General features: G+C 42.7%; 1 protein-coding gene across 2 annotated transcripts in view; it reads left to right on the plus strand.

Annotated features, from left to right (window-relative positions):
• scube1 (signal peptide, CUB domain and EGF like domain containing 1) overlaps positions 1–18,548 on the plus strand; it is a 110,789-nt gene that overhangs the window by 60,689 nt on the left and 31,552 nt on the right. The window contains exons 5-8 of one of the 2 annotated variants that reach the window (XM_022749210.1): positions 872–1,000; positions 2,957–3,073; positions 9,684–9,773; positions 16,549–16,665. In XM_022749210.1, the coding sequence (XP_022604931.1) occupies positions 872–1,000; positions 2,957–3,073; positions 9,684–9,773; positions 16,549–16,665 (453 nt within the window). The remainder of the gene's footprint in view (positions 1–871; positions 1,001–2,956; positions 3,074–9,683; positions 9,774–16,548; positions 16,666–18,548) is intronic. The other variant, XM_022749211.1, reaches the window with a different exon arrangement.

The following is an 18,548-nucleotide window of genomic DNA, read 5'->3' on the forward strand; positions in this document are numbered from 1 at the left end:
CACGGCATGTACTGTCTCTGTCAATCCCACTGAACAGTAGAGGAGTACCAACGACTTGTTCAGTAGTAAATGATCTGACTTTGCTTTTGAAACAGAAACTGTGTGTGTTTCCAGTACAGTTAGTTTTGTAGTTTGGTCATGTGGAGTATAGATGTCAGTCTGTGTACAGCTAAAACACAAAAAAGAAGTACAACTGTTCAAAAGATGAAATAAGACTTAGAGGTTTCTCAACTGATGATGTGAAGTCAGAGGAAGACTGAAGTCAGTCAGACATCATCTTCTGAGAACTGTGAACATCTGCACTAAATCTCATGGAAACATTGAACTATTTTTGAGTGGTGGACCAACCGACTGCCACTGACATCACTACAGCCAGAGTGAAGTTTGTCTTTAGATTCCATTCATCGTCCACGTAGGACAAAGTAAAGTCAGTGTGATTCTGGTTATGTTGCTATTTGTGTTGATATGAATCTGGCACAAAAGAGGAAGATGTTAAATCAGCCTTTTACTGTGACTGACAGTTTCCTACATGAACACACTGTTTTCTCTTTGGTCATTTCACATGACAGCTCTGTGTTTTTTGTCTGAGCTCTCCTCACCGGTTTGATATGGGCGGGACTACATATGCACAGAAAATTTGGTCAGTTGGTCCCTGTCAATCAAATCAAATCTCACCCCCACAGTCCTGATGAAGAGGATTATTTCAGATTTTAATAAATGAACCCTGAGGTTGAATATTTACTTTTGAATATTTGTGGTCTGACGTGTGCCAGTGCAGATGATGACTAGTCAGCTGACTTCTCCTCTGTACAGTCGTTCATCACAGTGTAATTACAGTCTCTCTGTCCCTCTGTCTCTGTCCCCTGCTCAGACGGGATGAACTGCATGAACAAGGACCACGGCTGCGCCCACATCTGCAGAGAGGCTCCAGGCAAAGGAGGCGTGTCGTGCGAGTGCCGCCCCGGCTTTGAGCTGGCCAAAAACCAGAAGGACTGTACATGTACGTACCACAGCTGGCCTGAGTGTGGCCCCTCATCCCCACACTGACACACACACACACACACACACACACACTGGCAATTGACTGTGTTCTTAGAACAACTTTTAGTCTCTGATTTATTACCATTAAATGTGGATGTGTTGCTTTCTGACTGGTCACATGATTTCACAGCTGGCAGCAGAGTATTAACACTGTGTTTTATAGACTGGGTTTTATTGAGTTACTGTTGTGATGAAGGATCTAAACTGTTCCTGTGATAAACATCTGTAATAGCAATGATGGACAAGTTCCAGTGGGCCTTCAGCGATAAAACACGAGGGTGGACATTTAATTCCAAAATCAGTGAGGCGTTTCAGACCCTGCTGAAGGTGCTGAAGGATTCAGTAGAGAGAATTCATGTCTCCAACCCCCCAACCCCCCCTCCACCTCACCACTCCATCCCTGTTTCACTCCTCATATTGAGCGCCTGCAGCCATGGAATTTAGGGCTGCTGTCTTTGAGAGGGAAAAATAAGCTTTTAGTTACACTTTGTTTGGCAACATATCTTATTCTCCTCTCAGACAGGGAGAGTGTACAGACTGTGAAAGGCTCCAATGCCCCCCACCCCCAACCCACCCCGCTCTGGTAATATTTCATTAGCAGCGAGGGACTCAGTGCTATGCCGGCCTGTTGAGCATGGCAGCGCAGGACGGTAGTAAACCAGTGATGAAAGAGACGACAGTTATGTCTGTTATGTCCTCTCTGTCTCTTTCCATCTCACCTCTCTCCTTCCTTTTCCTCTCTCTCTTCTCTTCTTTTCTATCTTAGAGTTACCAAATAATACAAAGTTCCCAGGTCAGGGAACTACAACGTCTATAAAAGCTCCAAAAACGTCATTATGCTTACTTTCCCTCTTCGACAAATGTGAAGGCAAATTAGTATCTCAACTGTCTCTCATAGTGAGTGTTTATTGTGCTAAACTCTAAATTTTAAGGAGTGTTAAAACCTATCACTGCTTCAACCAAGTCTACCAGAAACTACATTTCTATTGAACTAAACTGCAACAGCAAATCCATTCTGTACTGAACCTAATATCCAGCTGGTTTATGTTTGAGTGCAGTGCATCTTTTGAATAAACGAAGCGCTACATTTATTAACAGCCACCTTGGTGATTGCTTGCCTCGCTCTGCCTTGTGTATTTCGTCACTTCCTGTTTCTCAATTCGCATCCATCTATTTGCATACCTGCTGTTTTGAGTGCATAAGTGTGTTCACATTGCATTGCACCTACCTGTCTTTGCGTCCTGAAATCATTGAACTAGGATCTGTGAGTGTTCATGAAACTGTTTTTTACCAAGTGGAGATTGTAGGATATTGTGCAGCAAGGTTAGATATTTTAGTGGAAACTATATGTCTGTGAACATTTTACATTACATATTAGAGATTTGTCAAATACATGACCTCAACCAAAGAGCTTTTGTTGTCTAAAGCACAGGCAGGACTGTGGATGTGAACCTGGTCTCTGGTGTGATGGTGGTGAACTTTGCTCATCCTCTTCTCACCCAAACCACCTGGTCATGACTCTGCTGCTGTTATTAAATGAAGTGCTTCATTCACCTCTGAACATAATCCAGCTGTAGATCACGTTTACTACCAAACATATTTGCTGTTGCACTTTAGTTTTATAGAAATGTAATTTCTAGGAGACGGTTGATTTTCTCGTTTTTCTGGTACTCCAAATCATCATCTCTCACTCTGTCTTTTCTCCTCCCCCTTCCTCTCTCTTCATCTTTTTATGACCTACCTGTCAAGTCAAGCCCTATATCAAATTCGACATTTTAAATTTCCCTCTGTGACTTCCGTCTTCCTATGTCATTATAGTAGCTAAATAATTAGTCGGTAATAGAAACATCTGGAGCCTTGTGTTAAACATACTGTACAAACCAGGAGTAAGACTTAAATGTTTTGTTTTCTTTAGTGACGTGTAACTATGGAAATGGGGGTTGTCAGCACACATGTGACGACACAGACACGGGACCAGTGTGTGGCTGCCATCAGAAATACGCCCTGCACTCAGACAGCAAGACCTGCATCGGTAAGTGAAGGCCATGATGGCTCCCACACAGACCCTGAAGCTGTCACAGCTGTTTGACTGTAACATCTGTTCTATGATATGTCAAACAGCACTTAAGCACAATCAGTCCATCCACTCTGACGATATGTCAGAATGTCTGGTTGACTTGAAGTTGGTCACACAGGTCTAGCTCCATGTGCTCTATAACAAGGCTCTTGGACCATAAGAGTCAGCCATGATGGTTTTTCCACCATGTTGAAATTTTTGAAAAACACTTTTTGACATTTCTTTACCATAGGTCTAATTTCTATCAAATTTTCTCTAGATCAGCATTGGACCAAACTCATCAAAAGTGTTAAAAGTTTGTTGATTTCTTATTTAGTTTTAAAGATATTGACCTATCAACTTCACAAGGGGCTTAGCAGGAAATTGGCCGTAATTTATCAACGATTTGTGCAATCATCAAAAATCTTTGTAGATAATCTATAGATCTGAGGTGACATATTGAATGGTGTATTTTGGTGTGGCCTATTCATCATTATCTGCTACCTTATGTCTTTGCTCAGTTTGCTGCGAGCTGGAATGAGGCAGAGATGTGAAACTGGAAATGATGTACTAATACTTCCCATGAAATGGTGCTATAATTAACAGTCAGAAAAAAGAGAAAAAACTTTTACTTATTCAATGTGTTGTTAGCGTAGGCCTAACATTGGTAAAGTAATGAATGGATATACAATAAGTCACCGGACGAATGTTTTGTCAGTGTAAACTTTACTGTTAGAGTCAGAACCTAATGTTTGAAAACTGTTGTATCATCACTCACCTTTCATGTTAATGGTTGCTGATGAACACACACACTTGAGAGGTTAATTCTGTCGCCATAAAGGATATGGAGACCAGTGTTGACTGGCTAATGACAGTAATTACTGTTTACTGTTGAATTACTCTTTGATTTCCAGTAATAACCGCGGGCTTAAACCGGTTATATTTGTCATCTTGTTGTTTGTCTCATCAGTAGAGGATGAATCAGGTGATCCAGGTAAGTGGAGTTGTTCATAACTCTGTGGAGCATACAGGTATTAATATACTGATAATTTGTGCACACAAATGTGTAATTTGTACCCTTGAATTAATAATGATTGTGCAGAAAAAATATTGTCTCATTAAAAATGTTTTATGTTCTGATTGATATGATAATCATCCATACCCCCAATTTCTTTAAATTATATTGTCAAATTAATCAAACTAGTGTCTTCAAATTACTCGATTTTATTCCCTAAAATTCTCTCATTCAGTTACTATAGAAGTGTGAACTGAAATGACCTCTCATAATTGAATTTGTTTAATCAGACTAAGGGGATTTAGCACCTCAACTCTTTCTCACACAGGTTTTATGCTACACTGTTTTCCTTTGACTGAAAGCTACACATGTTTCTGTGTGAAGCAGTACATAATAAACAAAGTGGGTTTAACAGTTTTATGTCGATGTATGTAGATGAAACACTTTAATCTTGTTATCTCTGGGAAAATGTTGAAAAAATTTGAGGGAATGAGTTAATAAATTGTGTGCACAATTTATTAAAAAAATCTATTATGTTCAGAGCTCAGGTAATCGCAAGAGTCAGCTCTGTTAATAACAACTAATGTGTTAGCACTATAGTGGATCTCATAGGCCTGCCCCCTAACAGCCAGCCTTAGACCAGGTTTTGATTGGCTGTTGGTCACAGGGAAAAAGAAAAAAATCAAACTCCACAGGAAGTTGCGACTCTCTGTCACTCAGTCAGTCATTCAGTCACAGACAGACATCGGTTACACAGCTGGTCCCTGTGGTTATTAGACAGTAATGTAACTGAGAGTCTTGGGTTCACCAACTGGGCATTTTTAGTAATGAAATAATAACTCAACTCTAAGGGGACCCACTGCCTCAAATTTTGAAACAACCATGCCTGTAGCCAGCTATGAGGTCACTGAGTTCTGGACCTCAGTAATGTTTTTATAGCTAAAAATAAAAAGATAAACACATCTGGATTAAAAAAAAAACAAGATGAGTACTTAATCCAGTTTAGACTAGTTAGTGAGTTTCTGCTCTAAACACAGCCCCTTCCATCATCAGCACTTCCACTGACAGCAGTTGGAGTTTACACAGTGGGATGGAGGATACAGCCTTCCATGAAAAGATAAGGCATGTTGTGGAGTTGAGTAAACCAACATTTTCAGGGCTCAATAGTTGCAGTCCGGAGTCCTTTTTTGAAAGTGCGCAAGTTAAAATGTGACATGACAGTGCTGCGTTAGCCATTGTGATTGAAAGTAGTATTTTTTCTTCTTCACTGGCTCAGTTAGTCTCTCCCTACCTGCTAGCAATGTGTTAATATGTGCTCCAGCAGGTCAAACATGTAAGTAGGCTAACGTTAGCCACTTAGCATGGCCGCGCACTCTTTACACTCTTGCTGGTTGCTCCAACACATCCAGGATCATTAACACTTTTGCTGGTGTTGTTAGTAGCTTTCTTCATGTGTGTGCTTATGAAATGTATATTCTTTTATTATTGTATTACCTCATGATCGATTTAAAGCTTTCTATGAAACTCAGTTACAAACAAAAATAATGAATCCAATAATTCAAAATAGATAATAATTAAATTATTTGGGACCAGTGAAGCAAATTAAATTGCAGGCATCCAACAAGAAGAAAAAAAATGAAATAAAGTACAAAAAAATAAATAAGTAAATACAAGAAATACAAGAAAAAGAAGACATTTGGGGGAAAAAAGACATTATACAAATGATGGACACACAGGTGTTATGTACCTTATCCATCTTTCCCATATTTCCATGACTTTGTCCTGTTGCAGCCTGATATAAAAAGTAATTCTTTCCATCCTAAAGATTTATATTCTAAAGGCTCATTATTACAGTTTTGTATTTCTTTATAATGTACCTCAGTGTTACTTCTACCACTAAAAATCTGTCTCTGGACTCAAACCATTTTCTAATGCCCGTCAATAACACAAATGTAACTATTTAAATTGATATGATAAACATGTGATGATTAGTTGACTGATGGCTTGAACTAACAACTACTGACCAGGAAAATCTTTGGCTGGGGGCAGCCCTAGAATCTGGTTATTCTGGCGTGTGTAAAATGCTGGTGCAACAATACAACATCTCTAAGATGTGGGTCTACTCCACTGTATGTAAGAAGTGTGAAGGAACAGCTCTTCTTCAGTTTGGTGTGGCCTTTGGATTCAGGTGGCACTAAAACACTTAAAAAAGGAAGGTCTCCATCCAAATCCATTGCAGTGAAGTTCCCAGAATAACCAGCAGTTTCTCAGACTCAGAGAGTTTAGCATAACATAATGAAGTCAGACCAAACCACAGTGTGGACAGACGTCTTATTTAGCTAGCGATCACAACAGTTCATTCCAGTAGAAATCCCTGAAGCAGCAATCACTTAGTTCAGAATTTGGATTCAGTGTGTTTTGGCTCTGCTGCCAATCTGTAACCTGGCAGGACGACAGGTCACCAAATCCTTGTCTACTTAATGAGCTGAGCGGGAGTCCATGTGACTTTTGTTTACAGGTTCTGGTTCATTTGTAATTGGCCACTGTAAATCTGAAGGAACCAAATAAAAACATGAAGTTTTCCATGTTGAAGTGTGAGTTAACATGTTGTTACATGTTTCCTGGTGAGATTATAACCACCTGCCCAGCTAATGTGAACTAACTGTGAAATGACAGACATGATGTCAGTGCTGTTGATCACACACACTGACACACAGTTATCTGATGTCATGTTGATGTGTATTGGAACACTGGAAACACCTCCCTCCCTCCCTCCCTCCCTCTCTGGAGCAGACTGCTGACCTGCTGTCCAGCAGCTCCAGGTTTTCACTGGTGATAACCTTTTTCTTTTCAGCTGCTTTGAAGAAGCGAAACATGCCATCAAGAAAAAGCTGTGAAGAGGAAATCGAATGCTAGCGAGCGGGAACTCTCCCTCTTTTCCTAATGTCTCGTGTCCTCTCTCTCTCTCTCTGTCTCTCTCTCTCTCCGTCTCTCTTGGCGAGAGAAAGGACCCCTGTGTCTGTGGTCCAAGACTCCCAGCTGCTCTGTGGGCCAACCTTTAATGCCCCCCAACCCCTTCTTACCCTTTCTATATAGTGCTGCCCCTCTGCTCCCCCTTCCTCCTCCCTCCTCCTCTTCCTGCTTTCTGGTGATAGTACCTGATTGCCTGTCTTGTCTGAGCATCAATGTTAAAACCAAATCAGGTGGAAATAAGAAACAATCCTCAGTGCACAAGAGGAACGAGTGATTGTGTGTGTGGGTGTGTGTGTGTGTGTGTTTCGGGTGGGGTTGGGCGGGTGGGGGTTAAAAGCAGACATCTCAATTGCAGCCTGATCTTAGGTGAAGTTCCCACGAAAGCAAACCTAACGTCCTCCTCCTCCTCCTCCTCCTCCTCCTCCTCCAGCTCTCTCACTACCTCCTCATCCTCATCCTCCTCACAGCACCCAGACAAAACGCAACCAGCTCGCCAAAACCAAAAACCCACCTACACCAAAATGACCTCCATGCCTCATCATCCCCACCCACCACCTCTGTCCTTGTGCCACACACCCTGATAGAGAGGCAGGGACTCTCACTGCTCGACCTCCTTCACTCTCATAACTTGCCCTCCTGCTGCATGTGTCCTCTCACACGTCGTCCACCTGTCTGCCACACCAGTCCTTCTGTCTGTCTGCTCGTCTGCCTGCCCTGCTGCATGGGAGAGCCTGCACTGCATTTGTACGGTTTCCTTTATCTGTTTTCTTTTTTTTACTTTCATTTTTCTTTTTTGAATTGAAGAACATTTTTATTGCTGTTGTTGTTTTTGCCAACCCTGGTCCTTCTGTGTCCTCCCAGTGCATTTTACCATTCTCCTCCTAGCTGTAGTAGTGTAGAGTGGTTTAACCCCCCCCTGCCCGTCATCCTGTGTAGGTCTGGCTCTCTAAAACACTCCCCTCTCTGTGGGCCTCCGACCGCTGTTTCGTCCCATAGACTCTTTAGGAGTGAATGGCTGGGACTCCTCTCTTCCCACCTCTTCTCAACCTGTCTCACGCGTCCACCTCTCTCTGTCTCACACACACACATTTTATCTCCCTCTATGACAGATTTTTTCACACGCTCGAGCAGGCAGATGCTCTAAAGTGCACAAACTGGTATGCACAGGCTCTCGACTCAACAATTTCACACACACACATTCACACGGCCACATTTCACCAGAAAGCCTCCATTCATCCCTGAGTGTCCTTCAGAGAGTCCTCCACTTTGTCCATGAAGCACATGAGAGGAGAGAGAGAAAAATGGTGGAGGGACGGGGTAGGGGAATGGAATGGATGTTAATTACCCCAATATCCACCCCCCCACTCCCGCGAGCCGGCCCCGAGCGCGCGCGTCAGACGATCAGAGCGCGAGCCCCAGAGAGTGTGTAGCCGATCAAGCCAGTCCTACAGCATCCATTCACAGAGAGACTCTCATTCAGGCTGTAATGACTCAGACCAGAGAAAGGCAGTTTCCCTCTCCCAGCCCCATCACCAAACCCGCTATCCCCACCACCACAGCACACATACACCATCCTAACAGCCATCTCGCCCCCTTCTACAACCATCACCCCCCCCCTACCACCCCTACCCCCCCTCCTCCTCCCCTCCACCCACCTCCCCTGCCCAGCTTTGGGAATGTGGTTTTTCCAGCGTTGACTGTTAAAGCCAGTGATGTGATTGTGTTCCATAGACAAACAGGCAACCAGCGCTGCCCCCAGACAACCCCCCCCCCCGCTTTTTATTTCTCTGCATGTCCTCCCTACACTTCCCCATTCCTCAGTGTGTGCACCCCTCCCTCCCTCATACCCCTCCCACTGTTGGCCATGATGGGACTGAGTTTGTCTTTTTCCCTCCCTTTCTCTCTCTGTTTCTTTATCCTCTTCTCCTCTGTTCATCATTTTCCTCTCAGTCATCTTCGTCATCACTCTGTTCTCTGTTCTCCCAACTCAGCTGTTTGACCTCACGCCTAGTCTTCCTCCCCTGCACCCGCTCTTCCTCCTCCTCCTCGTCATTATTGTCTTGGAAATGTTGGACATGTATCCTCCCCTCCCTCTCCTCTCTTGCCCTCCTCTTCCATCCTAACGCGAGGAAATCATTGCTGACAAAGCACGGCTGTTTGATATGGAAGACAGAAAATCCATCAGCGACAACAACAGCGTCAACATCAGAACTAAAATCCCCCAAAACGTTCACCCCCGTTCCATCCCCAAACCCCACACCTCTATCATTTTTTTTACTTTCTTCATATGTGAGCCCTGAACCTTCCCCCCTCTCCTTCCCTACCTACCTACTTGCCTACCAACTGCTTCATTTTGTAAGCTACACACTGATACTGATCATTCTCATTTATTTATTTTATTTTTTTTTATTTCTTCTGGGGGATTTATCAATTGTTTGGGGATTAACACTCTAACAGGGATTTTGGCGCTTCTTCATCGCTTCTTGCTTCTTGGCTTTGGTTTTTTGCTCAAACGCCAAGAGGGGCTGAAGGTCTGGTCATTTGGGCTTCTCATTAACCTGCTGCTCACTGTTTGTCCCCTTGTCACTTGTGTTTTAGAGAAAGATGAGGCTGCAATTGAGAGCTCTGAGTTCAATGCCACGTCAGTAGCTGATGTGGACAAGCGGGTGAAACGGCGGCTACTTATGGGTAACTCTTTTCTTCCTCTTTCTATGTGTTGCCATGGCGCTTGTGCTTGTATCCCCGACTCCTCTCCGTTCCTCCTTGTCCTCCTCTCTCTCTGTTTTTTTTTTTTTTGTAAACCTTTGGTGCCCACTGTGTCTACTCCCACAGTCACAGTTCTGTTACAACTGTATCTGACGTGATGAAAAAGGAGTAGAAGAGGTCGCTGTTTTCCTTTAAACCCTTCCTCCCCAACTTTACCCACTGAAACTTCTGGATGGCTCTAAGGTTTTCTCATTAACTAACTTTTACTTTTCCAGTTATACCTTACTCCAAATGCTTTGTGTTCCAGTCCCCTTATTTTTGATTACCTATAACTTACTAGCAAAGAAAAAACCCTGAAAATGGTCAGAAACCCGACTTGCACCAAGAATATTTGGGAAAATATTCTCAAAACCTATCTCCTGTAGTAGCTGCAGTAAAGGCGACAAAAGAAACACCAGTCCTATGATGTCCGATGGTCTCACATCCCTGTGAATCCTTTGTTCAAGCTTGAGGTATCAAGGTTAAGGTCAGCACACCGGACAGAGCTTTGACCAAATAGATGTTTGGTTTGGTTTTAGTTTTTCGTATTGAAGACTTCAAGTGACACAGTAGAGATTTCTATCATCAGATGTGTCTTTTATTACTGTACATCAGTGTCTATTCACTTGGACCATCTTTTAAGAGCCACTGGTCAAACTGAATCCAGTCTGTTTTTGAAGTGGAAATCTTGAAGATTTTCATTTGAATAAGTGTCAGCATCACTGAATGAAGTAACACAATGGTGACTGAGCCTGTGACCCACTGATGAAATTATGTAGAATTCGCATTGCATTGAATCCGGTGTCTGATATGAACACAAAGTTAGTGATGTGTGGTTCAAAAAGGTGCAGTTCACCATAGGTGTCACCCAAGATTACAAAACTGAGATCTCAGAGATTCCTTCTTTAAAGTGATAGTTGGGGTTATGTGACGTGGGGTTGTGTGAGGTACTGATCTATTGTCAGTGTGTTACCTGCAGTAGATCCAGATCAGAGAAGCAGCAGGAGCAGAGGTACAGAAGCTGAGTGATGAGCTGCTGTGGACGGGATCATCAGAAAAAACATCTTTTAGTCACTGTAAAAAATACATACAGAAAGAAAACTCAGCCAAAGTGTCTTTTTATTTTGAATATTTTCACATTTTATCTGACGTCAAACAGACCTTTACTTTGGAACTACAGTTTGTGAACCGCTAAACTACTGTATTCCTACACACAAGCACAACTATTACATGCACTGTATTATTCTGCAGGGCTTGTGCGTAGGAATATGGTAATTCAACAGTTCATAAACTGTAGTTCCAAAGTAAAGGTCTGTTTGACAGCAGATAAAGTGTGAAAATATTATATGAAAATATAGAGACATGATTGATCTTAGTTTTTTTTCTGTGTATTTTTTAAAGTGTCTAAAACATGTTTCTCTGCTGACCCCGTCCACAGCAGCTCATCACTCAGCTTCTGTACCTCTGCTCCTGCTGCTTCTCTGATCTGGATCTACTGCAGGTAACACACTGAAGATAGATCAGTACCTCACACAACCCCACGTCTAATAACCTGAACAATCACTTAAAGTCCATCGTTAGGTATTTTACTCCTACTATAAAAGCCAAGTGATAGCTACTAATGAAAACGAGAACGTCATGGTTTGGATTCTGAAGGACTTCACCCGCTGCTTCCTACTCTTGGACCTTTAAAAACGTCTTTCCATGAATTACCAAATGTTTTTGCTCCGACTCGGTCAGTCAGACTTTCACATCATTAAAGGGCAATTCACTTTCCTCCTCTGCTGTCCTCTGAATTTAACCTTTCTTTTATTTCTACAACAGAGGTACATCAGAAATCTCCTCCAAACCAATGTGCTATACTGTAGTGTATTAAACCATGTTCCATACTTGTACAAGTTTCATTTCAGTTGGTTCTGGCCAGTGTGGCTTGGAGGAAGAGTGGAGAGTTTGGTTTTAAGGATGCTCCCTTGTCCCTCCTCTACCTCTCTGTTTTCCTCTCTCCTCCCTCAACAACCTTGTAACTAAATATTTGATTTCTCCTCACTGGCTAAACCCTGCTTCACCTCCTGTTGAACGTGTCACCTTTCCTGATGGCGTCCCACTTGTAACCTGAAGTGGGTTGTCATGTCTACCCCACTGGGATTACATAGGAAAAACCTCCCAGCAGGGATTAAAGTTATTCATCTCTCCACAATGAGATACAGATCACTCACAGCAACAGTAGTTAGTGACATGTCAGACTTAGACCTGGTCTAAGTTTGGAAAGGCTTTTATTTCAACGTACTGTAACTGCCTCCAGGTTTCTGATTGCACAGATAGAAACATTATCCCTTTACCTATTAAACAGCTGATATTGGAGTCAGCCGACACATGCACATATATGTGGCTCCACCGTGAAGAGACACGTGTGCATGCATGTGGTTGCTGAGAGCACAGGGGCCACCTTAGTGCTGCACTGGCACGGCCTGAGCAGCATCAGTATGTTAGATTTGACACTGCTATCAGTTTGTCTGCTTCCTCTGACATGTGGCGTTCCCGTCTCTGCCCCCACTGCTGCCACAGCAGAGACAACACGCAGGTCAAGACAAATGGAGCTGCAGCTGAGGCTCTAATGAAAAGGCGCCGCAGAGAAAGGAAAGGAAAGAGAGGGCAGAGAAGAGGAGAGGAGGGAGCATGGGTCATACTGAGAGACTGTGATGGTGATATTGAGTGAAAAGCTAAATCAGGAGCCGGGTCAAGTGTCAAAACAGAAACTGGGTAGTGTGCAGTAGCTGTGGCCCTGAAGTCAAAATAAACCATCACCTCAGGACAGATGGAGCTAAATTGAGGTGTGTGTGTGTGTGTGTGTGTGTGTGTGTGTGTGTGTGTGTGTAGGTGTGTGTGTAGGTGTGTGTGTAGGTGAATCCACATAGAGTGATTACAGGCCAGAGCTGTGATGACTGGCAGCTGTTGTAGGTGCCTATCATGGTGCAGTGGGCAAGTTGATCTTGCCCCTCACACCTTTTTCTAACAGTGCAGACGCTAACACAGTGCACATCAGCTTTAATCAATAGAACATGTGTCCTCCTCTCACAGAGAGCGGTTTGCAGACATCAGCATTTCCATTTGTACACTTACTGCCCTCCTCATTCAGCTGCTTGTTCAGATTTAAATCCTCTTAAAATTGTGCATCATGTCATGAATATATTAAAGAAATGTGTTTTTTTATCCTTTTTTTATCAACAACTAGTCTTTACCATATAGGTACAGTCCTAATGGGCTGTCATTAGTAACACTAACAACAGAAGAGTTCCACTCCACAATGAGCACAATAGTGAACAGACAGTTTGTTTTTCAGTGAAAAAGTAGTTCAGGATTTTGGGAATTATGAGTAGATCGATACCACTCATACAGCTGTCTCTGTGACATATGAAGCTACAGTTGGTTACTGTATCTCAGATCAACATAAAGACTGACAGCAGGAGTAAAAAAAAGATCACAAATTACATCTAGTTTAGTTAAACTGTCCAATACAGAAGACAAGATGTGGTTTTACAGGGGATATATATAAATATATATATATATAATTATATACATTTATATATGCATTTCTGCATATATGCATTTCATGCATATATGCATTTCTCTGTTAACTAAGGTAAGTGTCATCATAAATTTCAAAGTGTGGCCATATAAAATTTTCAGTGGTGGAACAAATATTCAGGTCAATGTAAAAATACTTCAATAAGTATCAACAGCAAAATGTAGTGTTAAAGTAAAAGTCCTGATTTGGTTCCTCTGACTGATGTATGATTATATATGTCAGTGTGTGAGCAGCATGTCACTGTTGTAGTTGTTGCAGGTTCATATACAGTTTTATAAACAGGGACATGGATCAATCTGAGGGGTCGTCAGGTTATCAATGAGAGAGGAAAGAAGAAGAAACACAAAGCAGTAAAGGCCCGGAATTTTTTTAATAAAGTTTACAACACAACTTCAACTTGGTGTCATTTCATCTCAGTCTCTTTGACTGGACCAGCAAATCAATGGAGCTCTTTTATCTACTAGGGAAATATCGCCATCTTTAGGTCACCTAACAACAAGCGGAGCTTTCAGACCTGATGCTAAGCCCCGAATCTTTACAATGTCTGGCTCCGCCCATGGTGTGTTGTATCTTAAAAGTAAATAGTAAGTAAAGCTGTCAGATAAATGTAGTGGAGTAGAAAGTCCAATGTTTCCCTCTGAAATATAGTGGAATATAAAGTAGTAATTAGAAATAGTCAAGTAAATATGTATGTTGTTATTCACCACTGAATATTTGATCAGATTTGATTCATAAAAATATATCAAAGAAAACCGATTAAACATTCAACAAACAGCACAAAACCTGGTGCTTCCAGTCATCATGAGGGGGTGAGGGGGTATGTTGAGCTTGTCCAGCACATCAATCACGGCCGGCGGTCGGTCTGTGTTCCCGCCCCCAGCCTGCAGGCCCCGGGGCTGGATGTGGCCTGGAGAAAGAAGAGCTGTGAGCAGGACTGTACTCACCCTCAGCTAATGATAGGGCCCACTGTACTCAGTATAAATCACTCTGACCCATAAACACCACCCCTGCACGCACTGAGCCTGCTCACATGCACCCACACCTTCAACACTCACACTCACCTTCTGTATACACCTGTGCAGGTGACCCAAGTCGGGGCGTGCAGAGGGGACGTGGTTCTGCTGTCATACCCTACAGGGCCAATCAGACAGGCTGCCTGGATGATGGAGTGTCTCTCCTTCCAGGGAACACTACAACATAGCATTTGAGAAACCTCCTGCCCCCGTTCTCCATTTGAAAGAATTTGGAAGAATTTAGCTATCTGTCCACAGAGCTTCTCCAAACAGAGAGCTAGACACGAAAAGGACTGCGAATGACGAACACAGAGCTTTGACGGATAAACACAGCGAGGAACAAATGCAAGCCAGAAAACAGAGAGAAGCCATGAGATTGATGTTGTTTGGAGCTGCATGAGGGAACACAAACAAATGTACAAATACCTTCCTGTTTCCTGATAGAAAGCTCCGGCCATCATGGCTCTGATGTGTTTGTGACTCTGCATTCTAAAAGGGCATTATGCTAATGTCTCCAGCTCTAGATGTGAATGTGTTTGCCTGCCTGAAAAGGCTTTTCCTATTTCCCCCTTCACTCAGACACACAATCTGCTGGCATTCTAATTAAATAGGGAAAATATGCCAGAAAGAAGAGGAACATCCCTGATTTACATGTTGCTGTTGTCCAGCAAAAGCCTTTGAAATCTAGCATGTGACTTTTTAGGAATTACTAAGGAAAATAAATTTGATAATGTTTTGTTTTGAATTTGACCAGTGGCCATGTATAAATAGAAATGTCTTAAAGGTCCATATTTTACAAGTTTTAAAAGAGTTGATCCATAAGAAGATATATTTGTGGTTTTAAGACCCAAAAACCATCTCAGTGTACTTTTACATTACCTGTCCTCTCTCAGGTCCCTCTTTTGAACTCTAGCAACAACAGGTCGTGACTGTTTTCTGAATGATCTAATGAAAATATAGCAGATTTCAGGTAAACCAAATCCTGCAAGGTTGCATGGTGGGTCCAGATGGGCAGGGTTTGGGCTCCAGCTGAGAGTGGTGACTGCTTTATTGTGACATCACAAAGTTCCAGAAGTCCTGACGGCTGGTTTTAAGGCTCAGTTTCTGAATACAGGCTGTGTGCATTTCTCTGTGGACTGAGGCTTTGATACTTTCACAGCATTAATAAAGAACATAGACCTGCTTTATAATCAAACAACACATGGACATCTACCTTTATACTATATGGATCTTTAATTCATGCACTCATTCACACAACAGCAATATGTAGGGTTTTTTTTGGAAGTCAAACCCACCAAAAGCAGAACAGTTACTAAATGAAACGTCCTTGTTCCGTGTAGATTTATTAAATCCCTTTCAACAAACATGAGTCAATATCAGATTTCAACCTCTTCAGCACTTCTCGAGGTCCATCAGGAAAGTGTGTGCTGAGCTTTGCTAAAGCAACAGCGGCTGAGCAGGTGAGCTAGAGTTACCATGAGCTTGTGTTTGTTTTGGGATCAGCTCAGGCAATATTCACAAGTCTGAGCAAACCTTATCTGTGCCACATACAAGAACATTTTTCTGGAGGAAAATATACACACCGGTCCTGCCAGCGGTGTTCTAGACTTACAGCACCTTGCACTAACTTTATTTTTCTATCTACTTACCTTAACCCCACCTCTTATTTGTGTTAACTGATTTCTTGTCACTTTTGGAAACAGGACCGACCTCTGGGCCAAAGAGTTCTTCACCCTCCTTTATCAGCACAGTGTCATGTGTTTTTGTCTTGTTGTATTGAAACACTGCTGTCAATGATAAACAGATCCTGACTGTGACTTTCTGTGTGTATGAACATCGTATTTATCTCTGTATGAAACTGTCTCTACTCATGAAAACTGGGGTGTTGTGATGTACTTTCCTCATCTGTGTGTTGACAAAGCTCCATGAAAAAAACACAAGAATACATTATATTCTAGTGTGCTGTTGTTTGATTGTGCATGAAGCTTTGTCTCAACCCACATCACCTTCAGTGTCTGTAGTTTCTCTTTCATGATATTTCAGAAGCAGGGGTCACATGTTAACACCCCCCCCCCCTCCCCCCCTTTCTCTTTCTCCATCTCTATGCTGCCGTCTGCAGAGACCTGCGCTGTGAACAATGGCGGCTGTGACAGGACGTGTAAGGACACGGCCACAGGGGTGCGCTGCAGCTGTCCCGTGGGATTCACCCTGCAGCCAGATGGCAAAACCTGTAAAGGTCAGTAAGTACGCGACAGTGTGTGACTGTATGTGTGTGTGAGGCCTGCAAGCCTGCTGTTCACTGAGCACTCTGTGCGTGCAGACAAGCCCAGGTCCACTTGAGCCTGCTATGACAGGTATCTGAGTGATCCAGAGCCAAACCAGACCCCCACCATCCACTTCACTGCCAACTGCACGGCGCTCTGGTCGCGGTCACTGGTGCTGCTGCTGCTTGTTGTTGTTGACTTTGCCGCTGAGCATTTCTCCACTTCCGACGGTCCACCGGTGACGTCAATGACAGTGGTCCGAGGAAAAGGCCGCTGAAGCGTGGGCCTAAACATCCCAAACACATTATTATAGGGTTTTGGCTTTTCTCTAAACAAACAGTCTGACTGAATGAGGCTGACCTGTGGGTTCAGGCTGAGTCAAACACAGGCAGTAGCTCGACAAAGCCGCAGTGAGTGGGCAGGAGGAGGCATTCTGGTCACATGTTCACGAATTCAGGGAGAGCTTTGCTGAAAAGAATAAACATGGATTAGTCCTTATTTTAGACAAAACATTATTACCAGTGATGCTATGGTGGTGTTTTTGTAGATTTATGTTCAACCTAAGGTATATGATGTTGGCTTAAAAGAAGCTATTTGTAAGTTTTGCTATTGCTTCATAGCTAACGTAAGCATTAGCAGCTGTTTACTTACCAGTCCAGAAGAAAAGTTGTGAGTTCAGCATCAAACTTCCTTCCTTTTCTCACCAACAGAGGTGGGAAGAAACACTCTTGTTTTGCTTTTATTTCTATCACCTGTCCAGTTGGACCGTCTTGTAACTTACCAATAGTCACCCCAGGGTCCAGTCTGCCCCGAGGAAGTTGCTGTTCACAGGACGTATTATAACCTTATAATATACATATAACCTTGTATTGTAAACACAAAGATGGCTGAAGCTCTCTGCAAGACTGTTAATGGTGGCATTAGCTATGTAGCAATAACAAAGCTTAGCAAAGGCTACTTATTATTGAACTGCTGCGTTTATGAAGGAACAAAGCTTTTCATAGGAAAGGTAAAGTCTGCTGAATACCTTTGATCCCAACTGATGCTCTTCTTGTTCTCAGAGTCACACTGTTAAATCAGTGCAACAATATCTCTGATGTCCATTGTAGAATATCCATGAATCTGTTCAGAAACCATAAAAAAAAAACAGATCACATTTGGACATTTTCACTACACAGCTCTCTGTCCATTTATGCAACTCAAACTTGAAGTGCATAAAATAACAATATGTTGTAGTTAAGACATGACATGTTGAAATCCTGTAGATAAAGGAGATGGTAATCAAGCAAAGAAGTGAAAGGGTTTAGTTTGGGAAATGTTTTCCATTTCCACTGAGGGACTACATGCTTGTCTATTTCCTGGAAAACACTGTGTGTAATATTTTTTAAGACCAGCTTGCCCACAGTGAGATACAGTTACCTTCAATTTCCTTTACAGATTGTTGCTAATCTGAACCTAGTCACAGTAAAAGTGCATTCTGGGTATTATGGCTGTAACATAATGCTGATGTGTGTTTGTGTGCGTGTGCGTGTGTGTGTGTGTGTGTACATGTGTGCGTGTGTTTGTGCTTGTGTGTGTGGTGAGGAGAATAATGAAGCTCCATGTTCCTCTGCCACATGTGGTTGGACCTCCCGCTGGATGCAGAGATGGAGCAGTGGGGTACTTCACCCCACTTCTGACGGACGTGTTCATGTCATTATAGCAACCAAGTGCCGGTCATGTGACAGTGACATGACCGTTTGCATGTCAGAATCTGGGCACTCACTGTGATGTGAGTGTGCTTCTATAAATTGTATAATAGTCTGTGTGTGTGTGTGTGTGTGTGTGTGTGTGTGTGTGTGTGTGTGTGTGTGTG

This window comes from Seriola dumerili, unplaced genomic scaffold, assembly GCF_002260705.1.
Source record: "Seriola dumerili isolate Sdu_G_001 unplaced genomic scaffold, Sdu_1.0 BDQW01000138.1, whole genome shotgun sequence".
Taxonomy (NCBI): domain Eukaryota; kingdom Metazoa; phylum Chordata; class Actinopteri; order Carangiformes; family Carangidae; genus Seriola; species Seriola dumerili.